General features: G+C 50.5%; 10 protein-coding genes across 10 annotated transcripts; 7 read left to right on the top strand and 3 right to left on the bottom strand.

Moving 5' to 3' along the window:
• Nucleotides 1-3,263: 3,263 nt before the first annotated feature.
• On the top strand, nt 3,264-4,576 carry N7506_002790 (rRNA-binding endoribonuclease; the record flags this gene model as incomplete). The annotated part of the gene is made up of 2 exons (XM_056952085.1): nt 3,264-4,007; nt 4,061-4,576. 2 exons carry the CDS (start codon nt 3,264-3,266, stop codon nt 4,574-4,576), a joined length of 1,260 nt encoding a protein of 419 aa, XP_056813777.1.
• A 368-nt stretch (nt 4,577-4,944) lies between these two features.
• Nucleotides 4,945-5,433, bottom strand: N7506_002789 (H/ACA ribonucleoprotein complex subunit NOP10; the record flags this gene model as incomplete). The annotated part of the gene is made up of 5 exons (XM_056952084.1): nt 4,945-4,964; nt 5,023-5,075; nt 5,140-5,240; nt 5,310-5,354; nt 5,422-5,433. The coding sequence occupies 5 exons, from the start codon at nt 5,431-5,433 to the stop codon at nt 4,945-4,947; spliced, it is 231 nt and encodes a 76-aa protein (XP_056813776.1).
• A 555-nt stretch (nt 5,434-5,988) lies between these two features.
• Nucleotides 5,989-7,386, top strand: sen2 (tRNA splicing endonuclease subunit SEN2; the record flags this gene model as incomplete). The annotated part of the gene is made up of 1 exon (XM_056952083.1): nt 5,989-7,386. One exon carries the CDS (start codon nt 5,989-5,991, stop codon nt 7,384-7,386), a length of 1,398 nt encoding a protein of 465 aa, XP_056813775.1.
• Nucleotides 7,387-7,772: 386 nt separating this feature from the next.
• Nucleotides 7,773-12,034, top strand: N7506_002787 (chromatin-binding protein RAD9; the record flags this gene model as incomplete). The annotated part of the gene is made up of 3 exons (XM_056952082.1): nt 7,773-7,829; nt 7,887-9,920; nt 9,968-12,034. 3 exons carry the CDS (start codon nt 7,773-7,775, stop codon nt 12,032-12,034), a joined length of 4,158 nt encoding a protein of 1,385 aa, XP_056813774.1.
• Nucleotides 12,035-12,105: 71 nt separating this feature from the next.
• N7506_002786 (uncharacterized protein) lies at nt 12,106-15,380 on the bottom strand (the record flags this gene model as incomplete). Its single annotated transcript, XM_056952081.1, has 5 exons — nt 12,106-13,005; nt 13,054-13,151; nt 13,533-14,148; nt 14,430-15,238; nt 15,293-15,380. 5 exons carry the CDS (start codon nt 15,378-15,380, stop codon nt 12,106-12,108), a joined length of 2,511 nt encoding a protein of 836 aa, XP_056813773.1.
• Nucleotides 15,381-17,226: 1,846 nt separating this feature from the next.
• On the top strand, nt 17,227-19,270 carry N7506_002785 (GMC family oxidoreductase; the record flags this gene model as incomplete). Its single annotated transcript, XM_056952080.1, has 5 exons — nt 17,227-17,591; nt 17,650-17,679; nt 17,746-18,625; nt 18,673-19,174; nt 19,224-19,270. 5 exons carry the CDS (start codon nt 17,227-17,229, stop codon nt 19,268-19,270), a joined length of 1,824 nt encoding a protein of 607 aa, XP_056813772.1.
• A 269-nt stretch (nt 19,271-19,539) lies between these two features.
• N7506_002784 (mitochondrial 54S ribosomal protein bL27m) lies at nt 19,540-20,340 on the bottom strand (the record flags this gene model as incomplete). The annotated part of the gene is made up of 1 exon (XM_056952079.1): nt 19,540-20,340. One exon carries the CDS (start codon nt 20,338-20,340, stop codon nt 19,540-19,542), a length of 801 nt encoding a protein of 266 aa, XP_056813771.1.
• A 170-nt stretch (nt 20,341-20,510) lies between these two features.
• Nucleotides 20,511-20,981, top strand: lcl2 (the record flags this gene model as incomplete). The annotated part of the gene is made up of 2 exons (XM_056952078.1): nt 20,511-20,688; nt 20,788-20,981. The coding sequence occupies 2 exons, from the start codon at nt 20,511-20,513 to the stop codon at nt 20,979-20,981; spliced, it is 372 nt and encodes a 123-aa protein (XP_056813770.1).
• An 893-nt stretch (nt 20,982-21,874) lies between these two features.
• N7506_002782 (serine hydrolase domain-containing protein) lies at nt 21,875-22,574 on the top strand (the record flags this gene model as incomplete). The annotated part of the gene is made up of 2 exons (XM_056952077.1): nt 21,875-21,903; nt 21,953-22,574. 2 exons carry the CDS (start codon nt 21,875-21,877, stop codon nt 22,572-22,574), a joined length of 651 nt encoding a protein of 216 aa, XP_056813769.1.
• Nucleotides 22,575-23,973: 1,399 nt separating this feature from the next.
• N7506_002781 (scramblase family protein) lies at nt 23,974-25,682 on the top strand (the record flags this gene model as incomplete). Its single annotated transcript, XM_056952076.1, has 3 exons — nt 23,974-24,344; nt 24,405-24,576; nt 24,636-25,682. 3 exons carry the CDS (start codon nt 23,974-23,976, stop codon nt 25,680-25,682), a joined length of 1,590 nt encoding a protein of 529 aa, XP_056813768.1.
• Between the last annotated feature and the right edge of the window lie 89 nt (nt 25,683-25,771).

Below are 25,771 nucleotides of genomic sequence, written 5' to 3'. Positions count from 1 at the left end.
TCTTAGGCGATTCTAGTCCAGTTATAGTGCAACTTCTCGATTGACATCCTGTGATTACATCTGGGAACGACAGCCAGCAGTAACCTTGGAATCAATCTTCCTTGTTCAATCCTCCTGTTGTGCTACCAGGAATACGGAGTACACCAACATGAGATGGTGGCGAGGGGATTCCGTACTTCGCGGGGCACATGAGAATCTCCTGCACTGAGTGCGGGCAGCCGCGCACGGAGTCCTTGTACTGAATCTTCATGCATCTGCTCGTCCGATCTGTCATGTACGGAGTACAAGGCCAAGTGGTCCGCAAAACTCAGCCTTGAAATTATGCCCATGAAACAACGGAATCAAGCCCATTGGGCATGAAAGCTTATGTCGTGGATATGCGCGTCACATAAGGGCGGAAATCCATCTCTCACATCCCCATACGCGGCAGAGCCGTCGTTCGGCGAAGACGGCCAGGCAATGAAGATCCGTGGCGCACGGCAATGGCGGAGATAATCAATAGAGCGTTCCGGTACCCAAGCTGTCGGGAAACTTGTGTTGAGATTCTCGATTCATCAGAAAGTGGCCCGATCGTTCTGACTCTATGCATCGGGTGATCGACACCCGATCTGGAATGCGTAATGTCAACCTTGGTCACACAGCTCCATGGATTTTTTGAAGGGTTGAGATATGTCTCGTGTAAAGCTCAAGATGTTTTTGGAGGTTGACTGAGAAACGGACTCATGGTTGAAATGGTTTCAATATTGGATGTTAGGGCTTCATTCATTAAGCTCAGCGCACGGATCACTGGCGTGCAAGGAGGTGCTCCCCTTGCCACCGAACTCTGCCACAAATAAGTCCACAACTCGAATGAGTAAGAGTAATTTGACCTCAAAGTTTCTGTACATAGAACGAGCAGTAAATTCTCCTATTCGTCACATACAGGCACTAGGGATTAGCGGCGGGCTCTTGGGTAAGGGACCTCGGGATACTTGTACTCCGTACTCCGATCCATACTTGCTTATCTTTACTTCACCATGTGGCCCGTAAGCCTACAGAAGATTGCGAGCCTCTCAGAGTGGTGTGGTCTCATTGTGGGATCATTGATTGCGCTCATTGGCCACATGTTTATACTTGTCAGGGCTGTAGGTCCAGTCTTATGCTCTTGTCGCACGTCTAAAATATGCAAAGACGCAGGCTGCGCAATTTCAGTTCGTGCGTAAAAAACTGCTCAAAGAAGAAAAAAAAATGTAATGACCAGCAATTATTAGCAATATTCTCATTCATTGAGAATTCCAGGGCAAACGGAGTAGTACAGCCCACCCCACAGGTGGAGTCACCAAGTCGAGTGATAGATCACATTCAAACGGAATATCTGCATACCCTTAATTAGGACTAATCTTAAGTGGAAGTCTTTTCATGCTGTGCAAATTAAGTGCTGCCTCAACGAGATTTGATTTTTACATGCAATTCAGCGTTGGACCGCTGCCCTCGTGAATATGCAGGTCCATGGGCAGTACACTTTGGACTTGCATGCAGGTTGCGCCGGTTGGTCGGTTGCCACAGCAGCTCAGAAATAAGGAGTTCACAAATATCTAAGCTACACTTAGCATCAAACGCGCTTCTCGACTCATACTCCTACATCGAGTTGTCCATGCTTTCTCTGGCGTTTGATCGACTACGAAAGACGAACATGGAGTATTTTTTGCACTCGCAGGACATTCCCTCGCTCGGGCCCATACGGCGGCTCTAGGCCTACAGTGGTTGGTGATGCTATGGGATGAGCCTTCCATCAGGTTGGGTTTTAAAGTCATGACCGGCTGACAGCTTACTGCTTAGCCCCGGAAAAACCAAGCACATGCTCTGTTGTGCTCTAGACAGACAGACAGGATGCGGTATACCGAGTGAACGTGGATCCAAGGAACGTTTTGATGTTTTGCCAATGCTTGAGCTCAATGGGATCTCCGAGGTCAATGGAACCCTGGAAATTATAAAATCCAGTCCACTTGAATTGACCGCTCTTTCGCGTGGCGTTTTAAGACTGAATTTCAGGATCATTCCTTTTTTATCCCCCGCTGGCAACAACTTCATTAGCTGAAGTCCAATACAACCTAAATCAGTATGGCTTTGGGTTATTATAAGCACGCGCACTCGAGCCAAATGTCTCTGAGTGGTTTTGTAAACAAAAGCGCTGTTGAGTTCAATTCCTTTCAACATGGAAAAGCATGTCTTTGTCGGTTTAAAATCAGACCGAACCTGGCTTGATGCAATGCATTCAACCGAAATTTGAAAACAAAAATATCCATGCTCGCTGGATTCGTAAGTCATCATCTGAGACAGGCTTGATTTGAAGTAGAAAGACTGCGCATCGACTCGCGTGTCTGTATCCAATCTCCAACTCACAGAGACCTCGGGAGTGGTAAATCTCGAATGTCTGCTCGTGACAGTAGTTGATAGACCTGTGGACAACCGTAGCTCTTGAGTATTAGACCTGACAGCTTTCTCACCAAGGACTGTTGTGATCACCAGCGCCATTGCAAGCTCATCATTTTGAAAGATACCGCTGTAAACATTGGCATCCTTTCCAAGTTTGCCACGGTACTGATCATCAATCCTAACCCTAGACGTGACTTCCGGAAGATTTGGTATTAGTAATCTCACCTCATCCAGCCAAAACTTGGAATATAGCGGCCTTGGGATGCGCCAGCCTACCAAATCTGTAAAGGTGTTATGATGGGGTTCTAACGTTGATATATATAGCGGCCCCAGGCATTTTGGAACGTTGGCTTTGACATAATGGTCTTTCGGCATGCGTGTGAAAGGCGCACCCGCCCAGACATCCATGGATAGCCTTTTGAAACAGGTAGCCCGATCCCAGTGGCGCAAAGCAGAAGCAGTTTGATCAACATTGGAATTGGGTAGAGAGAGAGAGAGAGAGCTTCAAGGTCCTGAAGCATATATGCCAAGAAGTGCCCCCACCACAAAGTAGTTATACCCAGCTATTGTGTACCCAAGAAGCATGAGATACTCAACACGACCTTGGCCATATTTCAGATATAATTGCGCTATTGTTCAGAGGGTGTGCGAGAAACCTGAAGTTGTATACAGGGGAATTCCGATGTTTCCAAGGTCCCTAGATGTGGATAAGCGATAAGATAGACGATAAGAACGCACAGGCCAAAGAGAAATTTCCTTCCACCACCAATACGAGTATATCGAATCACCAACGACCTCACTCTTGGCTTTTATCGGTCTGTGGAATAAGTCCGCAATTACAGGACAACATGGCAGAGACTACTGCTGCTTCCACGAAGCCCGTCCATACCATCGTGTTGGATGCTGGCCCAATTCTCAAGAATACCCCGCCGCTTTCCACCCTCCTCGCCCAGTGTGAGGAAATTATCACCACCCCCTCCGTCGTGGGCGAGATTCGTGACCCGGACGCCCGCGCCCGTGTCGAAACCCTCTATCTCCCGTTCTTGAAGCAGCGAACCCCCACCCCGAAGAGCTTCAACATTGTCAGCGAGTTCGCCCGCAAGACTGGTGACCGGTCTGTGCTCAGTAGAGTCGATATTGAAGTTCTTGCGCTTGCCTACGAGATTGAATGCGAGAGGAACGAGGGTGACTGGCGCTTGCGCAGTGTACCCGGTCAAAAGAAAATCAATGGAAAGCCTCCTGTCAAGGAAGAGCCCACCGAGACCAGTGCCGAGTCTGCTGATGTGGAGGCCATCACTGAGGGCGTGAAGGATACTACTGTCGCGGATGCCTCAGAAGCCCCCAAAGAGGAAGCCGAGGCTCCTGTGACTGAGGACACCAAGGAACTCGTTGAGGCTGCTGTTGAGATTGCCGACGAAGAGGCCGAGGAGGAAGAGGAGGAAGACAACGATGATGCTGCCGATTCTGACGGCGGAGAATGGATCACTCCCACAAACTATAAGAAGCGCCTGGCTCAAGATGAGTCTGGATCCGCCACTCTGACAGCTGCACCCAAGACTATGCAGGTTGCTACCATGACTACTGATTTCGCCGTAAGTATATCTCGCAGTCTGAACATTATCCGTTTTCTAACCAACTGAACCAGTGTCAAAACGTTCTCCTGCAAATGAACCTCAACCTTTTGTCCACCACGACTCTCCAGAAGATCCAGCACCTGCGAACCTTCATCAAGCGCTGCCACGCCTGCTTCTTGACCACCAAGGAAATGAACAAGCAGTTCTGCCCCCGTTGCGGCAAGGACACCCTCACCCGTGTATCCTGCACAACCACCGCCAACGGCGCATTCACCATGCACCTGAAGAAAAACATGCAATGGAACACCCGCGGCAATGTTTACAGTGTGCCCAAGCCTACCCACGGAACCTCCAACGGTAAGTGGAAGGGAGGCGGTGGCCAGCGAGGATGGGGCAACGAGCTCGTTCTCGCCGAAGACCAGAAGGAGTTCGTTCGCGCCAATGCGGAAGAAGAGCGCCGACAGCGCCGTGAGCGCGACCTCATGGACCAAGACTACCTGCCCGGTATCTTGACCGGTGAGCGCAACCGAACTGGTGGCCGTACCAAGGTCGGCGCTGGTCGCAATGTCAACTCGCGGAAGCGTTAAGTGTCTTAGAGCTTGCATTTGATTACATGGGCTGGAGTTTTGGGGCATGGAAAGACAAAAGTTCACTTGGTCAATGCCGTAAGCCGGTTATTGGCTTTTTTTTATGAGGAATGACCATGTCTGTGATTTACATTTGAACATAGAATATAGCCAATGGCTTTTTTTGAACAATTACCAAGTTCCTTGGTTTCATATGAGCCTAGATCAGGTATCATATTCTGTAAAATGCCTAGGTGAAGCCCCGGCTAGATTATCCAAGAATATCAGAACCAGTATGGACATCTCAGCCATCCGTGACCGCAAGAAAAACACCATTCGCCAAAACATGGGCTATGCCCGGTAATTCACTTTTCCGAGGGTCGGAGCATTTAGAGAGCAGCGGGGGTACCTGCAAATTGGATGTCAGTTTAGGAAAATGGTTCTCAATTAGGAGCAATGTGACATACCGGTCTGCTGGGTGAGGAGAAGACCGTAGCGCTTCTTCAAGGTGACACGGTGACTGCCGATGAAGTTAGTTTCGATATGTTCATGTCGTATTTTCCGTAGAGTCAATCGCTACTCACCGAGAGTACTTGTCATCGGGGGAGAAGCGAGCAGGGTGGGCGGACTTGGTGACCTCGCCGTTCTGGACCTGCAGTAGCCGAAGATTAGTTCCATTGCTCGACTTTGAGGGTAAAGCAAGCGAAACCGACCACCATATGATGGCGGCTTCTACTTGCAGATTTCCACATACCTTCTTGAGGGTGTAGACACGCTTGCCCTGGGCGTCGAGAGTGTACTGTTCGTCGAAAATTAGAGTCTGGTTCCGGAGCTGAAATATTCCTCCTCGCTTCGGCTAGACGTACCATAAGATGCATTCTAGAAAAGAAAACTGTTAGCAGGTGAATCGCAACGAATAGCAGTATCCAGAAACTCACTTGGCGGTATTTGTCGACTTGTACTTGGTTAACTGTTGTATCGGCGATAAGTGGAGGATTTTTTTTCTCGAATTGTGAAGCTCGGACCATATGCTTAGTCACCACGTGCATTTAAATGGAGCTTCCGACCGCAAAATTTCATCTTCTTCCACTTGCGGGCACTGTTGTTTTCCCATGCAAAAGTGATCACTGTTAATGTGCAGTGCTGCTTTCAACCAACTCCAGCAGTTTGCTCATACTTCAAAGCTACCAGGTAAGACTACTCTCCAATCCTTCCATCCCCATTTCCCAATCACCTTCGGTGATGACACCACTTATTTAGCTCAGGCAAGCGGCACTTTGATTTCTAGCTGCTTGTCAATGATCTGCTGAATTGACTACAACGGTATCTGAGAATATCATACCATGACAATTGAATCGCTGGCATACTTTGAAGACCATTCGCTAACCTCGAATGTCTTAGATTCTGCATATCATCTCCAGTAATAGTTTGGGATGGCTACCCCAGTAGCCAAGACGGACAAGCCAGTGGCTGCTCCGTCAGGGCCTGCAGGATCAGGTCGTCCTCGGACCCCCCGTCCTCCTAGGCCCAACTACAGACAAATTCACCAGTTTCCTCTGCCGGTCAACGTACATCATGTTCCTCCTGTAATTCCTCATAACCCTCTATCTCTCATAAGCGTTGCTCTCTCGTACCTCACGTTCCTTATCATGCCGCCTCGTCAAGAAGTCTACTCGGCCTACTTTGACAAGGCCACTTCGTCGATCCACGTCACGGACGAGAAGTCCATTAAAGCCCTATGGGAGATGGGTTTCTTTGGCAAAGGTAGTCTCAGTCGAAGTGAGCCCAGCTGGCTGGCGCGAGAGAAAAAGCGACGAGGGTTACATGATGGCAAGACCAGCGAGGAAATCACAAGAGCTCGCCGGGAGGAACGTCGTGCGTTGAAGCTAGAGCGTGCTCGTTTGGAAAAACAGGCCATCGAGGAAACGTTGAAAGCCGAAGCTGCCGCCAGAGAATCCGGCTCTACCGAAGCCACCGGACAAACCCCAGAGGACAAGGCCGATGGCACAGCCACCACGGCAGAGAAGATTTCCTTGAGGAAGCTGAAGGATGCTAAGATCTTAGAGGCCCGAGAGGCTCGCCTCGCGGCCCAGGATGCGGAGGCTGCAAAGAAGACCGAAACAAACGGTAAATCCGTACGCTTTTCACCACTTGTGCAGAAGAAAGAGTTCTCGTCAAACTCGCCATCCTCCGAGACTGTTGCCGAGCCATTAGATGCCGACGATTTCCCTAATGAGGAACACCTTCAACTTTCCAACGAAGAAGCCTTCTTTCTCGCTTACGGCCTCGGTGCATTACAAGTATACGATGCACCCTCGACCTCGACGACTCAATCTACCTCACCGACCCCCATACAAGCCCTTCTCCAACAGTTCTGCCACCACTCCTTCCAACCAGCCCGAGATGGCACCGCCTCCCTTCAACCTGATGACCCTTTCATGATCTCCTACACAGTCTACCACCATTTCCGATCCCTGGGCTGGGTCATCCGATCAGGTGTGAAATTCGGCACAGACTACTTGCTCTACAATCGCGGTCCCGTCTTCTCCCATGCCGAATTTGCCGTCGTCGTCATCCCCTCTTACAGTCACCCCTACTGGTCAGAGACCGAAGAGCGCAAGAACTACACAGCGGAGAAACAGGCGCGGAGCTGGTGGTGGTTACATTGCGTGAACAGAGTCCAGGCTCAGGTTATGAAGAGCTTGTGTCTTGTTTATGTGGATGTTCCTCCACCTGCTGCTTCCATTGATGACGTCGGCGCTTTGTTCGGCCAGTACAAAGTGCGCGAGTTCATGATTAAGAGATGGACTCCCAACAGGACTCGTGATTGAGACTGTGGTTCCATTTGCGAGTTAAAAGGGCTTCTGATACCCTGCAATATCCAGTACTGCATTCGAATGTATATGTATCATAATTGAACAGCGCACTATGACTCAATGAATCATTGTAGACACGTCTTGACTCAAACTCCCTTCGTATCATGGTTGTAATTAAAAAGCAAGTCGTAATTGCCTGAACAAGCTGAACTGTATAGATTAGGCGCTAGTCCCAAAGAGGTCATATTGCCTTCAGAGCCATCACGTGGCTGACGCGTTCCGCGTCGTCTCCAGTCAAGTTTGCCTTTTCTAGATGCAGTATGGAGTACAGGAAGTCGAAAATGCCAGGCAATCAGGGAAAATCTACATTTGAGTAGCTTGACATCGGTAACGTCGAGACGATGGAAAGTCAAGATAGCATCGATTTCGCGAAATTACAACGCGACGCGTTGGGGCTAGTATGTAACGACCCTGCAGGGCTCCTCACACCTCATTGGACTAACTCCAACATCCAGCACGATCCATTCCAGCCGAATATTTCGCAGTCCATCAAGTCAAACGCTCTCTGTCCCACCCACGAGGCAAACGAAATCCGTCTATCCAACCGCCAACCCCCAAAACCTTCCCCAGTCCACCCGAACGGAAGCCGTCACACTCAGTTTCGACCACGACAGCATGCAGCGCACATGATGTTCAACAACAATGGCAATGAAGCGGCAATGGCGCCGGGCTCGCAATTCGCCAACATGAGCTCTGCAGACGCTACTCCGGGGGATACCCAGGTCGTCTCGCAGTCCGTGTACGATAGCATGATACGGCAAAACGGAGAGTCGATGCGAGACGACTACCTACAAAATGGGGCCGACGGCGCTACCTTAAGGACATTGCATGAGGGCGATAGCGGGCATATTGATCTCCTCTCGGAGCTGGAGACACAGAATGGACCGGCCTTCTCACAAGACGACAACGATGCTGCCAGCACCTCGGAACCAAACCAATCTTCTCCAATGGCTTTCGCTCCCGATCTCTTCCCTGAATCACAACGATTTCTTGCGGAAACACCTGCGACGGCTGTGAAAAGAAATGATGCGAAGGGTGGGACAACCGAGACGCCGACCGTCTCACGAAACCCACTGGCGGGTGACATTGAGTCGAGCGGAGGCCTTATGGGCCTGAGTCAGGTGTTCGGAGCCACGCAGGCACCATCGTCTCCTCTTGTTCACGGACTGAATTCTGAACTTGCATCTGATCGCCCGTCGCCCAATATTCCAATTCAACGCGCTCGGTTCACCACAGGCATTTCGTCACCGTTGGTCGGCATGGCGGGTCATTTCATGAGAGATTCATCGGAGCCAAACCTGAACTATATTTCCATGAAGGAATCACAGACAAAGCGTGATCGTATGCTGGATGAGAGAATGACCCGGTCTGCTGACAACATTATGTCGGATCAGAGTGATAAGGAGTTTTACAAAGAATCAAGCTTTGTGGAGCGTGCGCGGCGGCAGCGGGAGTTTGATTTGGAAAGCGCAGCGCAGTTTCATGGATTGAGTGCTCCTGCTCGATCGACTTCCGCAAGACCACAGACTTCCCCCGAGCAGCCAATTGAAAAAGATCAGGTCATGGCAGAGGCCGTTGCCAGTGAAGAGGAAACAGAGCAAGAGGAAGACTCCGTTATGCAAGTACCGAAGTCTCAAGAAGGCCCCCAATCTTCAACAGAAGAGGACAAAGAGAACTTCAATGAACCCCTGGATGCTGCTGCCGCTGCTAGTGCCCACGAGCGTCTTTCCCAGGTACTCGGGTATCAGCAAGTTGAATCTCCATCTCGTGAACACTTCGACGTGGAGAACAGCGATGCAATCGATCACCAGGGTGCCCTTGCATCGCTATCAAACGGACAGGTGAATGGCATGGTTCGTTCTTCCCAAGTAATGGTGAAAGACTCCCAGCCCTCGCCTCAATCATCGCCGAAACGCACCAACCCCGAACAAGGGCAGAGCGCCCCTAAGTCGCCCACACCGTCTCGCTCTCGCTCGAATTTGTCCCCGCGAGAACGTCTCCAGTCCTCGCCTCCCTTTTCTCGACCAACATCCAGACGTTCAAACAGCAACAATAGAAGAGATCGCTCCGTATCACTTGAACATACCACGGAGCCCAAGAAGAGCATATCTACCATCGTAGATGAACAACCACATATCGACAACACGCCAGAGGAGCCCGGCGTAGCTTCACCTGGCACGGGAGGGCAAGCGGGAAAGGGAGGAGCCTCCTCGTCACAGCGATCTGCTTTAATAGAGACACCAGTGCATCGGCGCCTGAAGCATGTTGGTGATATGGCTCGGCTGACGAGTATTCCGGAAACAAGCCCTACTCATTCCCAATGCCATTCCGAGGCTGGCTCAAATATCGAGGGGGTGAACAACGAAGATGATGACCTTCCGCCCATGTTCAGTGGGGCACCCGGCACTGATCGAAGCATTCACATCCGGCCCACCGGGCCCAGAGCACTCTCTTCCCCCTCAAAAAGTTGCTCTCCAGTCCGGGGGGAGGTCAGCGCAGAGCCCTCACTGAGATTGCCGCTGATCTCTCGCCGCAGGTCGGCACGGGAGGCTTTGATATGAACATGGGAATCTTCACAAACGAAGACCAAGAGTTCCGCGCCTTGGTCAATGGTTCGCCCACTCGCCCAAAGAAGAAGAGGCGCGGTAACAATGGCACAAGCTTCATCGTTTCTGACCCGGTCATACCCACGACGCCTCGGCCATACCCGCCAAAATCCGTTGCGCCAACTCAATCTTCACAGACTCGACCCGTTGCTTTACCAAAGGAGCAATCGAGTGCCTCTTTCGTGCAGGTCCCCGAAACAGAAAATCGGAGGCAACCGAAAGCTTCTCGACGGGCCACCGATGACATCTGGGAAGTCGAGGGCTCGCCTGAACAACCGCGGCGACGGAAGTCGCGAGTAGGAAAAAAGGCCGAATCGCGCTCAATACAAGAAAAGGTCGACCCGAAACCCAGCTCGGGAGCTGTAGAGAAATCAGCACCTCCCCCCAAGACTGTGATACCCAATCAACAAACCTACAACCCACCGCCATATCCATCTTCAGAGCCCACAGAAGTATCATCAGTCATTGCGTCTGATGATTTCATTGATTCAGACACAACAAACATCCAAGATCCCCCTCTCACACCCCGGAAAGTCCATACATCGCCAGAAGACGCCGCTCAGATCGCTCCAAGTCAGGTACTTTCGGTGTGGATGGGCCAGAAGCGAGCATATTACCCTGCAACTTGCTTTGGAACGCCATTGGGTGTATCTCAAACCAAATATTCCGTTAAATTCGAGGACAGCCTTCCTGTCGAAGTGAACAGAGGTGCTGTCAAGAGATTTGAGCTTCGGATCGGAGACGGTGTCAAAGTTGACATGCCCAATGTTCCCAAAGTCACGCATGTCGTTCGCGGATTCGATGACAAGTTCACTCGAGAGGAGCTCTCCAAAGCAATTGATGATGGCCTTCACCCCATTACGGACATTTATGGCAACTCTACTGTCATTGTTGGCCCGAAGCAACGCAAGAGCTTGCCTAATGGTGGATTGAACAATAACGAAAACGTTATTAGGGTGCCTTTGGCTCGCATCTATCTCGATACAATTCTTTGGAACCAACTCAAAGATCGAGCCTTCACCTATCGCCCAGCGCCTGCTCCGCAAGAACCTGCCGTGCATACCCCGTCTGTAAAGTCTGCGCCTGCATCTCCCAGCGCTCGTCTTTCTCGCAGCATAAATCTAGGAAGCGGCATTTTCGCAGGCATGGCATTCGCGGTCTCTTACAAAGAGGATGAAACATCCAAAAACCGCATTACCAAGTTGATCATGGAAAATGGGGGCACGGTGCTCTACGATGGATTTACTGAGCTCTTCGAAGCTTCGTCTATCGTTCCCATCGACACCCCTACCAAATCACTTGACAAAGACGCTTCTAAAAGCAAGGGGCTACAACTCACTTCGCTCGCCGAAGACGTAGGCTTTGCATGTCTCATTGCGGACACCCACTCTCGCCGCGCGAAATACATGCAAGCACTTGCACTCAACCTCCCCTGCCTCTCCGGCCGCTGGGTCGAAGACTGTATCTCCAAAAGCCGCGTCCTGGATTGGGACATCTACCTCCTTCCCGCAGGTGACTCAATGTACCTGAACGGCGCCACAAAATCACGACTCATGCTTCCAACACCACCCACCACATCCCGCCTACCGGAGACCATCTCCGCGCGGCCCAAACTACTAGCCGGCCATTCTGTCCTTCTTGTCATGGGCCGCGGCAAAGCAGAGGAAAAGCGCAAAGCTTACATATTCCTCACTTATGCTCTGGGTGCGTCGCGAGTCGAGAGAGTCCCAGATCTGCCCACTGCGAGGGCGTTGATGGACTCGCAGGCTGAAGCTGGCTTGCCGTCCTGGGACTGGATCTATGTCGATGATGCTGATCAGGCTGCGGCGAGATCGATGCTCACGCCGAAGACGCAGAGAATCCACTTGTTCCATGGGAAGAAAAGGAGGAAGTCTATCTCTTCTTCTACTCCGGTTTCTGATACGAGTTGTTCTACCAGAGTTGTGGGCAATGAGTTTGTTTGTCAAAGTTTGATTCTGGGGCGTCTGTTTGAATGATTGCGTTTGATACCACTGTCATATATCATATTTATTTGGAATATCTCATTACAATGTAAATTTATCATTCATCATTTTTTCTGTGTCTCTTTGTGGTCCTCGGAGGTTTCCTTGGGGTGAGTGCTCGCCTCGGCAGGTGAGGTTTCGGCAGGTGCGGTCTCGACAGGTGCGGTCTCGTTGGTGGCTGCGGGCTGCTGTTGGTTTGGCTCCGAAGTAGATATATCAGCATTGTTCGCTCCCGTGTCTCTAGCCGCCTGCTGTTCATGCTCGATTGCCGCGGAACTCGGTGCTTCAGAAGTAGAATGTGCACTCTGTTGCGATTCAACATTTTGCGGCTCTGAAGATCGCGCGGGAACTTCGGCGCCTTCGGCCCTTTCGGCTCCTTCAGCCCGATCGGCGATCTCGGCACCCTCGGCACCCTCGGTAGGCTCTGCCTGGCCTTCTGACTCGGCAGACCCAAATTGGAAGAAAGTTCCATTCAGGACCTTCAAAAGAACTTCCGCTTCAGATGGCGATGGAACCGTTCCAGTCAACAACTCCTTTGCATGAATTTTGCGCCCGTAGAATTTCTTGTTAGCATCAGCACGCTCTACCAGAACGCCGCCTTCAACTGTCAGACCACCGTACAATCCACGGGTCTTCGAATACGCAAATACCCCAGCAGCACCCTTAGTCCCCACAAGACCACTCGCTTCGGCACTCCGACCAACAGGACCAACAGCCATGGAGATGTTTCCGCCAAGAGTCAGAGACCCAGACTGCATAAACGTCTTCACGGCCGCATCGGTTGTGAGCACGAATACGAAGTCGGTCAACTCGGCGCCGAATTGACCACCCGCGCCAACACCACCCATGGCTATGGCCGATGGCGCGGTCCAGCTGCCATCGGGAAGTCGTGCGATGATAAGCCCTGAGCCAAAGCGAATGGAGCCCAGGAAGCCTACTCTGAAGGCTGTGTAGATGGCAATTCCCTAGAGAATGAGTGAATTGCGGGGGAGGCATTGGTGGCTGGTGTTTACCTTTGCGCCTTCGAATATCTTCCGAGGGATCTGTCCATCGATTTTCAATTTAGGATCGATGAACGATTCAAGAATTGCGGCGGCCTTCTTGCACTCGCCTATCAGACAAAGTTAGATTGAGGTGTTTGGGTGGAGCATATGGACGTATTACTTGAGAGTGAGGCTGGCAATGGGTTGTGAATCGGGTTCTTCATGTTGGTTGGATTGTTTTCCGCCTCACAAGATTATCGTTATGACGATATAGATCTCTACAACAGGAGATTCAAATTTGATTGCAACGGCTGTCTGACAGGGGCGTACAGGGGCTTAGGAACTACGCACGGACGTTGGGGGCTTTTTTTCACTGGGACTGTCTTGAGCTTATTCACAGCACATTGTTTGGATTGCTCAACCGTTTCCCTTCGCTCTCTCATGGCTCTTAGAATAGGCTTCGTCTGAGAAGAGAAAAAGAAGGATCGAATAATTTGTTTCTCATTTACAGTTGACGATTAGAACTCGACCATTGTTATATCCAAGAACAACCGTATTGTTGCTATAAGCCAAGTCTGAATATGAGCGATACTCAGTGGGGAGCCAGAGAAGCCTGTCACTTTTGAAGACGACCCAGTTATTCTCTATAGAGACCTGGCAGACTGGTTTCTCCTTCGCCGCTGATAAGCCCACTGCATGAACCCAATCAGAATAGCTCTCAGTGGACAGCAGCTCTTCTCCAGTAGTGGTATCCCAGACTTTGTGAACAAGGTTGTCCGATCTAGACCCCACTACTTGACCATTCCGGGAGAAGGTCACTGAGTGAACATTGGAAGTGTGGCCTGTCAAGGTGAATTTTTCTTGGCCCGTATTAATGTCCCAGAGCTTGAGAGTATTGTCCCTGGAGCCGGAGCCGAGCATTTGGTTATCTGGCGAGAATTTCATTGAACTAACTGGGCCAGAATGGCCCATTAGCAATATTTGGTCTTGACCAGTCCATGTATCTGAGAGTTTGATCTTGTAGTCAGGCATACTGGAGGCCACTCTTTGACCGTCAGGAGAAATGCTGACTGAGCTAACAAAATCAGAGTGCTCTTTGAAAAACATATGCTCTTCAATCGGCCGCTGGCTTCTGATGTCGACATCCCATAATTTCACAGTGCAATCAGTGGAAGTCGAGGCCAATGTTTGACCATTAGGTGAGAATGCCACTGATGTAGCTGTAATATAATGGCCATAAATGGTCATATATTCTTTTCCGGTGTTGACATCCCAGAGTTTGATAGTACTTCTAGTATGGGGAGGTAAAATTGATCCATCTGGGTTGCCGAGGTAATTGCTTGAGAGTTGAGAAATCGTTGAAGAAGCCGCTCCGCGTGCCTCCCTCGTTCCACAAAGCGGCATACGGTCTCCGCAAAAATGAACAGCGGTACAGCCATTCCAACCAGGGCTTCTATAGTATCGACAGTTGGCCAGCCTTTCAGTCCCTTGTCTTTGCCAATTGAGTTGAGGCGATGTTTCAAAAAGAGGCGTATGTCAAGCTCAACTATAGGAGTGGGAATCTCATGCAAGATGATCCCCTGGTGGTCATCATGCTCTTTGAAACCGAGACGGATTGGAGTTTCCGGCCGGCTGGTGAGAAATATCTTGAGCGTGATGGTGGTAGATTTTTGGAGCTGTGGTAGAAGCCGGAGAATAAGACGGATATCGCTCTGCCTTTCGCATTCGTCCAATGCATCAATGACTATGACCAGGATTTGTACTGGGGACCCAGAGGACGGCAAGCTGAGAAGTGGGCGGTAGACTAGTTTATCAAACTGCTCCTTCAGGGCCTTCTTCGCAATCCCCGGATCCTCGGCCAGGGCGCTTTGGAGTCCAGTTGCTAGTTGGGGGACATGCATTGCTAGCTGCCTTGCAATTGTTGGAAAAAGCTTCATGGCATTCCCGCGATCCCCTTCGCCTCTTTTGAAAAAGAAGTTTGCTCCAAGTAGTTTGGCTTCTCTGAATGACTTGGCTAATGTCCGGGATATTGTCGATTTTCCCGTCCCAGCCATTCCATTCAACCAGAAGATGCGTTTTCCTTGTTGAGAGGAGCCCCACTCGTTAAGCTGACAGAGAATCTCGGTTCGCGTGCCTGGAAGACATAAATCTTCATCTCGATTGTCAAACGAGTCAAACAAAGCCTCATGGACCATGGGCAAACTTTCGTCGAGGTCTATATCTTGGTCAGTGGGGTGGCTCTTTCTCTGGGATGACGATGGCAGCCTACCTCGGTGCAGGGAAGTGTTGATTGTGCCATAGTTATTTGCAACCTGGGTTCCAGAATTCAGATTTCCAAATGATATCTGAGAGCTCATAGCTGTACGTAGTGCAGGAGAGACCTGAATACGGGGTATTGTGGTGGGAGTCAGAAAGGCATGCGGGGCACCGATAGCTCAAGTGGAATGCGTTGTTTGTTCGTCTTTTTCCTGCATTTCTGCTAGTCTCACCTCGTCAGGGCAAATTTGCTCTCACCACCTCTTCTTTTTTTCTCTTTCTCAAACTTTTCTTCTGTGTCCCAGGATGGTTCAAGTAAAGTCAACAGTAGAATAAATGATAATATCGACAAGTTGCGGCGAGATATCTTTCATTCCGAGTGCAAAGACACCTTCTTCAGTCTCACGGAGGGCGAAGACGCATCTTGCGAGGTTGGCAACCATCTCCAGCCCCACCATATTACAATAGAGGAGGTATCTTCTTCGTACGTGAATATGACCAGTACAAAACAATTGTACGCCGATCAAAATGAGCCAGGTGAGGATGAACTATGCAGGGAGCCTTTTTCGCTCCTCGGGGCTACTTCTATTCTCAGACCAGGGAGCTTTCTATGAATTTCATGGCGCTAAGACGAAAGATGCAGACAAGTTGTTAGAATAACTGTCATGTACGATAAACTTAGATGTTTTCGAGACGAGGAGAAACAGGAAAGAGGTCAAGCGAGGCTCTCTAATCTAGGTCTATCAAACAGCAAGCAGGGCCCTGCAAACAAGGAAAACAACGGCGCCGACACAAGTGCAAAGTCTGTGTCGAGGACCAGCAAATGCGCGAGGTCAAGTTTGTCGATTGGGGCATCCCGTCGCCATTCATTACACCGAATGACGCATACTGCCTTGCTGGGAGGATATGACAACCTCTGACTGGAAGTCCAACCTTGAGAAGTCTGCTCACGCCCAGGTGGTAGGGCATAGTTCAAAATAGAAATAGAGTTAGAGTATGTACCACCAATAAGCTACCTAAGAAGAGACATACAACAAGATTATGTTGGAACCCTCATAATGACCAGTATGCTCCATCGAACTTGTTAAGTTCTTGTAACTGCAAATTGAGTGGTGGAAGTTTCACCGTAGAGAGACCCAAAAATGCGTCCTCGGCTTTAGTTACTTGAAGATGAAACAACCAAGTGATCCGCCCGGCGAAAATAACGTCGAATGGATAACCTCACGGCCTGTAACAACTGTGATCTTAGATGCTGCAGTCAAGGATTAGATCAGAGTTTCAAACTTGAAGGGACCATCATTGGCGACTGCAACATCATATGTAAAGGTATGTGAATTTAGATCAGGAGTGCAGGAACTTACGGGTGTTCCTAGATCTCAATATTGAGACGCCCTAGGCGTACCGCTAACTACCACAAGTACGGGCACTATAAACGTTTTTGCCGTGAAACAAAGTGTCTCAGTCAATATTCCATTGGGAGCTGACTTGAAATATTCTACAAGGGCTTTTAAACACTGAGAGGCTACTTCTGCCCTGGGAATCTAATGTAGACCTTCTGCGCAGTATTTCATGTGGCCGGGATCGACGCGCTCCCGGGGTTCAGTTAGGGCCAGCCATGCTTAATTTTGAGCCACTAGCCCGTCCGACCAATTCAACCGCTCGGCATCCCCGAGGAAGCGATGTAATATTCGTCGGTGCAAGGACTCAGCAAAATCCATAACTTGTGAAACCAGGTTATGGGGCTCCCACATTCTTAGACCGTCATTACTATCTCAAGTCCCTCACAATATAGTAGGACCACAAATACTTCCAATCACAGTGACACAAGACTGGTCCTAATTACCGAGGCATCGGATTTGCGAACTTGATGGGTCGTAGGATAGTACATATTGGCCCGGTCTCGCTGTTCGCCTAGTATTCTGGCCCCAAGTGCTTCAGCTAGCCCCAATGTTGTTCCAGAGTATTCTTGTGTCTCTCGCGCTGCAGGCGAGCAGCGTATCAGCTGATATCTTAATTCAAAGAGAAGCTCCGCTTACTGGGCATACGTTTGATTATGTGGTTGTCGGTGGTGGCACTGGTGGTAGTGCCCTCGCGACACGATTGGCACAGAATAACCTCAAGGTCGCCCTGATTGAGGCTGGTGGACACTACGAGCTGGAGTCTCTTGCTGAGGTTCCGGCAGCTGACGTACTTCCTGTTGGATCTGACCCTAATGCGAAATCACCCGAAGACTGGGGATTTGTGACGAGGGATCAACCAGGTGCCAATGGCCGAGCTATCCACTATGCGCGCGGAAAGTGTCTCGGAGGATCGTGAGTTGATACCAATTGGGTCTACAGTTCACAGGTTTGAGAGCTTACATGTCTCTAGATCTGCGTTGAACTTTATGATATACCAGCGGTAAGTTTTCTAGAGTGATGCTTGGGGCCCAATTCAACTGACATCCCAACTGACATCCAATTGAAGACCGACGCGTGAATCTATGGAGCAATGGGCAACGTCAGTCAACGACTCTAGTTATACGTTCGAGGAAGTTCTACCACTATACAAGAAAAGTGTTGACTTCACCCCGCCCAACACGAAGTACAGAGCCGAAAACGCCTCAGCGAGTTACGACGCCGACGCATACGACTCGGAGGGTGGCCCATTGCAAGTGTCCTACGCCAACTTTGCCATGCCGTTTTCCTCATGGATGAGCCTCGGAATGGATGCGATTGGCATCGACAAAGCAGAGGACTTCAACACAGGCACACTGATGGGAGCACAATACTGCTCCTCGACTATCGATCCCGCCAACGAGTTCCGCAGCAGCTCTGAGGAATCATTCCTTTCCAAAATTCACCCGAGAACCTTGACCACATACGCCAACACTCTTGCAAAGAAGGTAGTGTTCGACGACAACAAGAAGGCAACAGGTGTTGAGGTCAAGGGCATGCTGGGTAACACGGTGACCCTCAAGGCATCGAAAGAAGTCATCATCTCAGCTGGCGCTTTCCAATCACCTCAGCTGCTGATGGTATCTGGCGTTGGGCCTTCCGATCAACTGCAGCAGCATAACATTCATGTTATCGCCGATCTTCCAGGTGTTGGTCAGAACATGTGGGATCACCCTTTCATGGCTCCCACCTACCGAGTCCAAGTGACGACCCTGACCGAATTTGCGACTAAGTTGATGTACGCGGCTAAACAAGTGGCCGGGGGATTGATTCTGAAGAAGGGATTCTTGACAAATCCAGTTGCCGACTTCCTGGCCTGGGAGAAGATCCCGCAATCCCTGCGCAAGTCTTTCTCTCAAGACTCGTTGGACAAGCTTTCTCAGTTCCCCAGCGACTGGCCCGAAGCAGAGGTAAGTTGCCACACCCCAATCCTCAGGGTATCTGCTGACGAGAACAGTATATTTCCGGCGCTGGATACATCGGCAATGTTTCAAACCTTTTGACATCCCAACCCAGAGATGGTTATCAGTATGCCTCGATGCTCGGCGTTTTGATCACACCTCTCTCCCGCGGTAATGTCACCATCCAATCTGCAGACACCAAGGATCTGCCAGTCATCAACCCCAACTGGTTGGACGATGAAGCGGATCAAGAGGTTGCCATTGCGATGTTCAAGCGTATGCGCGAGGCATTCCAGAGTAAAGCTATGGAGCCGGTGGTGATTGGCGAGGAGTATAACCCAGGTCCCGAGGTTAAGACTGATGCTCAAATCCTTGAGTTCATCAAGGACAATGTCATGACCCTGTGGCATGCTGCCTGTACTTGCAAGATGGGTACGGAGGATGACGAGATGGCCGTTGTCGATTCTCGGGCGCGGGTCTTCGGCGTTGATGGATTGCGTGTCGTGGATGCCAGCGCTTTCCCCTTCCTCCCTCCCGGTCATCCCCAGTCCTCTGTTTGTGAGTATTGCTAGTCTCTTGCCATGGCTGTCACTAACAATATATCCAGATATGCTTGCTGAGAAAATCGCCCAGGATATCATCGATAATGCTTGATCGGTTGCGCTAGCGTCGAGTCGGGGTGTGATTGTTCGAATTAGTTTGCTTGCCGATTTATATAATTGTATACTACAACCTTGGAAGAATTTCGGGTCCTATTTGTTTGCTGCACGTAGTTCAGAAATTTCGGAATTGAAATAATAATGTTTTGGAAAGTTGGGTAATGCTCTTTCTATAATACAGTAAACACCAGATACAAATCCTCATATCGCTACAAAAACCCAGAAGGTAATGGAACAAGAAACTTATGCACGCGACCGATGCCCTTATTTCTTGTTCTTGTTGCCCTTCAAACTCTTCATCTGGGCAGCCCGCTCAGCACGCTGCTGACGCTTTCTCCACGCAGTCCAGCGGTCACGACGATCGTATCCAGGGGCAGTGATACCGGCAATCTCAGCAGCGCGACCAATCTTCCAATTGGCCTCACGGTACATGTATCCAGGACGCAATTGAGGACCGAAGACGGCCTTGACGGCCTCGACATCCTCAACACGAACTCCGTCCTCATCAACAGTAGCACTCAAGTCGGGCTGGGCCTCGACCTTCTCCTCCATGGGAATAGAGACCATGTTCAACTTGCGGCGGTTGGGTGCGTTGCGCGGGTGTGGGAGCTGCTCGTTCTTATCGAAGACAACTCCGATGTACCGACGCTTGGAGTGCTTCTCCGGGTCGAGGTAGTAGCGGACGTAGCCGGCCTGGGTGGCGTAGATGGTGTGGTCACGGCCCATACCGCAGTTCTCACCGGGGAACCAGAGGGATCCGCGTTGGCGGAAGATGATGCATCCCGGAACCACGTATTCACCGCCTGAGCGCTTCGCTCCGAGACGTTTGCCGGCAGGATCACGGGAGTGTCGGTTGGCCGTTCCTTGGGAAGCGTGTGAAGCGTGACGCACTTGTGTGAATGGGAGGAGGGTGTTGGAGAGGGAGGGTGTTTGTGGTTTCGGGAATGCGGATGCGGAGAGTGTTCGCAGGATGGATTGCGACTGGGTGAGGGAATGAGTCGTCCGGATTGGAGTGAAGGATCGCTCCAGCGCCCGGAAAGGCGCTAACACGCGCGGTTTGAACATTGTGGGTTGTTATGGAGATGTCGGGTTGGACGTGAAGCTCCAGGGAGTCAAAAAAGTTCGGAGATGGCTTGGCGTCACGTGAGCCCCAGTAAGCCATCTATACCACTTCCAATGTTTAACCTCAACACTCACGCGATTGATTCGCATTACTGTCAATTCATACATTCGATATGTTGCAAAGCTGGCACCAAGCCCTCTGGGCCCTTCTTATGCTCGTTTCTGTCGCCCAGGCTCAGTTCAACTTCTTTGAGCAAATGTTCGGAGGCGGCGAGCAGCAACAACGTCAACAGCAGCGATCGCAAAACTCGCCCAGCGACAGCAGCCGATACCAGCAAATGTGGAGTGGAGGTAAGGAAGCTATATACACAGCTCTTGTGGACACCGCTTGACGCTCCATCGAACCACACTGTAATCGAACATCATCACTGATTACCACGTTCTCCACAGCTCAATGCGACAACTATCTCTGTCCCGGAACTCTTGCATGTGTACACTTCCCACACCACTGCCCATGCCCCCATCCAGACGTGGAGGAGAAGGTCGAACTTGGCGAAGGAAGTGCCATTTGTGTGTCGAAGGGAGGATACAAGGCAGGGGAATCTGCGCGCAAAATTGAGCTGGCTCGCAAGGGTCTCCTTTGAAGATATATAAGTGATAGTCTCATCGCTTTCAAGCATATAATTGTTGCATGCAGTTCTCCGACCTGTCTTTTTGTCATTGAGTGCCGCGGGTCGGATTGTCGCGATTGTTTTACGGCAACAGCAGAAACAACATACATCTTCCAAGAGTTGAGAAAAGAATAACACTCGATCTTCCCAAGGTCATACTTAGTGTAGCTACACTGCTTTTCTAACACCAAAGAGAGAATGGCCTCTGGCAATCCGTCCATAGCCAAGCAAGTGTTTAGCACCTGGGCAGTGGTCAACCTAGATATCCTTCCAATTTTGGGCCCGACAACGATCGGTACGCTCAGAAGTTCCATCATTCCGAGAGAACTAGAGCCCACTCATCTCAACGCTGATTTACAAATAGCAAGGAGTTGTATGGACTTCTCAAACCTCGGGCAACATCAAGGACAGGCGCGATCTACAAGGCAGTGTTATCTCCGATAACCCCGCGGTACGGCAGCACATCGTCGCCGTGCGGCCAAACCCCTTTGTGCCCTAATCGCTTTTCGTCAACCTTGGAAATCACCAAGATGTACGTGGACGTCTACCATAATCCTCTGCGTGTCAGGATAGTCGGTCCCGAGCTTCCTCTTGCTCGTCTCCATAATTTGCATTTCGAGCTGCTCTGCCCCCTGCAATTGGCTGTCCTTTGAGCAAATGCTATTGATGACAGGGGCACAGCATCAGGTTGGACGGTCTATGGTTCGACCATATGCGACCCCGCATTGCCTGGCCAGCTCAGCAGCGCGTATCGCCATTTGCTGACTTGGCGGTCAGCTCTTTGGGCTGAGACAATCAAATAGGCTAGGAGAGAGTGAGAGCACTTGTTGTTGTCGCACCCCCCGCACTTGGCCCAAATTCCCAAAATGTACTGTATCCCTCGCGTCAGGAGCGTGTCAGTATCGGTAGAACTTATCACTCTTCTCCAGGTTCGTTCCCGTCAGCAGTCGCCTCGACATCGAGAATCTCGAAGCGGGTGTAGCAGATATCCTGGCTGCGACCGGTACGCCGTCACTCAGTTATACCATAGTCCAGAATGGAAAGACTCTTCACACCAAACATTTCGGCTATCGCGATATCCAACAGCACGCTTGTCCGGATGATCAAACAAGGTACAACATCAATTCTATGACCAAGGCTATGGTCGCTGCTCTTGCTGGAATCATCGCTTCCACGGGGGATATTGACCTGTATGCTTCTGTCAAGCCTTATCTACCTGACTTTGCCTGTCATGACTCCAGCTTCGATGACCAGGTCACGATCATCGATCTGCTCTCCCATCGTACCGGATTCACTAACTTTGATCCCATCTGGCTGGGATCGCAGAATTCCCTACTCCTCAGCAGGGATCAGACACTGAAAACATTTGCTACATTAAAACCATGCGAGCCGTTTCGTGAAAGTTTTCTCTACAATAATTGGGGCTACGAAATTGTTGGGAAGATTCTCGAGACAGTCACAGGAGACCCCTTGCATGTCCTGCTCCATGAGAAAATATTCAAGCCCTTGGGAATGACTAGAACAAGCACTAGCTGGGATCTTGACGAAGAGAACACCACAAAGTAATATGGAGTCCTTCAGGATCTGACACCAGTCCCGATTGGCCGCCCGGAACTCGGACAAGGCACGTTGATGGAAGCCGCTGGTGGTGTCAAGTCAACTATTGAAGACTTGACTATATTCTACACGTCATTTATATCTGCAGTTAACGATCAAGTGGCTTCTGATTCGAATTTGACTCATGGATCTATCTTCCATCATTGCCGCGACCTGGTCACCAATCATGCACGGTTGCCCGGCATGTCACTCTGAGAACAAGGCTATGGTGCTGGCTGGACCAGGAGTCAACTACCTGGCCAGCTGGGCCGTACTTCATTTAACCCCTCGATCGGACCTGAGCCAATCACTGGGAAGGGCTCTGAGTCTAGGCTTATACTGTATCATCATGGCAGCATGCCAGGGAGCACGTCATGCGTTCACCTCGTTCCCGAGCTTGACGCCTTCATTGTGGTACTACAGAACTCAATTGCACCCATAGACACAGCCGACTTTGTGTGTCAGTGCCTCCTGGAAGGCTTTCTCCACACCAAAAGACCCAACGACTATAAGCAGCTGGCCACAGAATTTACCACTCAGAGCCTTGGTCATATGGACCGCATCAAGAAGGACCCGGATACTAATAGAATGGTAGGCACATCTCCACGACCCCTGGATGACTACACTGGGATGTACTGGAATCAAATAGAGAATTTCTTCATCGAGATATCTCAAGTGGACGGCGCTCTTCAGATGTGTTTCCAGGGTAGAGCCTCCGAAGTGTTCCAGCTTACCCATTACCACGACGACGTATTCTCTTGGTGGATGCGATATGACGAGGTAGCTCGGAGAGGGCGAACAATAACGGATTATCAGGCATCTTACTATCTTATTTCATTCTCGAGTAAGGACGGGGAGGGTATTCACGTGTTGAAATGGGCTTGGGACCCGAATATGGAGATTGATGTAGAGGAATTTCGGTCTAGGTCGAGTTAGTCTCCGGCGACTCGAGTAGAATATAATCAAGTCTCTGCCATATGCCATCTTGTAACAAAAATGTTTGCGCCATTCACGAGACTCACGGGTCATTCGAATGTCCAGGTTATCATCATGTCTTTATTATGCACAGACCATCCAGCCAAGAACGCAGCACCCTGCCAATGAATGTACATAGACCATACGTGGTGACCGAAAACCTCTCTGGTTTGTGTGTAAAAATGCCGAATCATCTGCTGTCAAATCGTGTACTTGACGATAAAATAGGGTTTGGGCGCATGGCCACTATATACTGCCGCGCTCCGTACCGTGCGGGGGACTTCCGTCATAATTTGAGCCTCGCTTCATTATCTCCAACTCGTCGCGAACTTCCTCCCGCACAACAACAACCCAGCTGTGCCGCCATTACTCGCTGTAGCACGCGTCAATCGATATGTGGAGCTTAAGACTCCGGCCACTGCAAATGCAGTTGGCCTCGAATCGCTTTCGAGCTCTTTCCAGCTTCAAAACCCACGGCTCTCAGCGCGGTCCTCGCAACAGTATCCAACGGCCAGACCCCATACAAGCGCGTAAGACAGTCAGACCATCCCAATCAGCCGATCAACAACAGCCTGATCCCGCTGCCCCCGAACCTCGAGATGCTGCCAATCCGAACTACGACCCGTCGCAAAACACCTTGCTTGCTCCAGTCCATATACCAGAAGATCCCAATGGGGTACTCAAAGAGTTGCACCCAGCTACGTCAATTCTGGCAAATTCAGGGTTGGTCGTACAGCGACAACTTGAAATGATGAACGTCATGATGTGAGTGCGGCTTGAGTCATTGGTCCCATTTTGAGCACAGTTACTAACCTGTCTTTACAGTGGTTTCGAGCAGGCTAATAAATATATCATCATGGATGCACAAGGAAATCACATTGGATACATGGCCGAGCAGGAAAAGGGACTTGGAAATGCAGTAGCACGGCAATCCTTCCGCACTCACCGAAGCTTCGTGACGCATGTCTTTGACCGTCATGAGAATGAAGTTCTGCGAGTAAGTTTTGATATTGAAAATCATCAGTTATGGCTGTGCTATATGGCTAATCGACTCAGTTCCATCGTCCATTTGCCTGGATCAATTCCAAGATCCATGTCTACGATCCTCTCGACCAAACACCCAACTCTTACTCCCCATCCACATCTCTCGATGGTGTCTCAACAGGATCCCTCGTTACGCCTGCATCTACATCAAATGCACGTGTATCGCCACTTGACTTCGATCAGATGCGTGTCATTGGCGAAGCCCAGCAGCAGTGGGCACCCTTACGGCGAAAGTACAATCTTTTCACCCACCACAGATCCCCCGACCTAGCTACCGACATGGGATCAAAAGCTTCTTCAACAGGGACCGACCTCTCGCAAGGGAATCAAATTCAGCTCCAATCCGCGTCTGACCCAAACTCTGGCCATTTCAACCAGTTCGCATTTGTGGACGAACCTTTCCTATCATGGGACTTTTCCCTGAAATCTACAAATAATCAATTGATCGGATCTGTCAATCGTAACTTTGCAGGATTTGCCCGGGAATTCTTTACCGATACCGGTGTCTATGCTATGCGAATGGACTCCGCGGGACTCGGCGCCGAGTCTTCAAACAATGCACCCAGCGCAATGAGCCTTGACCAGCGAGCTGTTATGCTCGCTACTGCGGTGAGCATTGACTTTGACTATTTCAGTCGCCACAGCGGCTCCGGTGGCTTTGGCTTCATGCCTCTCTGGTTCCCCGGTATGGGTGGTGAAGCTGCAGCAGGCGGTGCTGCAGCAGGTGGTGCCGCGGAAGCTGGCGCTGTTGGAGAAGCGGCGACTGGAACCCTTGGCAGAGCTGCAGCTACTGGTGGCATGGGAGACGGCATGGCTGCGGGTGTTACGGGTGCAGGTGCCATGGCTGGATATGACGCTATGCAGAGAGGTCACTCAGGCCACCCGACTGATCCAAACTCTCCAGCGCCATCTGGTCAGCAAGAGTCGCAGCCCACAGAGGCAGAGTCATCTGGCTTCTATGACGAACCCCAGGACCCCTGGGGTCAGCAGGACCCTTGGGGCGACGGAGGTGGTGGCGACGCCGGTGAGGGCGGTGATAGTTGGTCTGACTTTTTCTAGAGTCGATGGCTGTAAATAAGCATTCTTAGAATGCCACTTTAAAAATGTAACAACACAATTGAATTCCCATGACACCCTGTTGAAGTCCA

This window comes from Penicillium brevicompactum (assembly GCF_028827555.1).
Source record: "Penicillium brevicompactum strain IBT 35665 chromosome Unknown utg000002l_segment0_segment0, whole genome shotgun sequence".
Classification (NCBI taxonomy): Eukaryota; Fungi; Ascomycota; class Eurotiomycetes; order Eurotiales; family Aspergillaceae; genus Penicillium; species Penicillium brevicompactum.
This window is presented reverse-complemented; position numbering and strand designations above follow the sequence as displayed.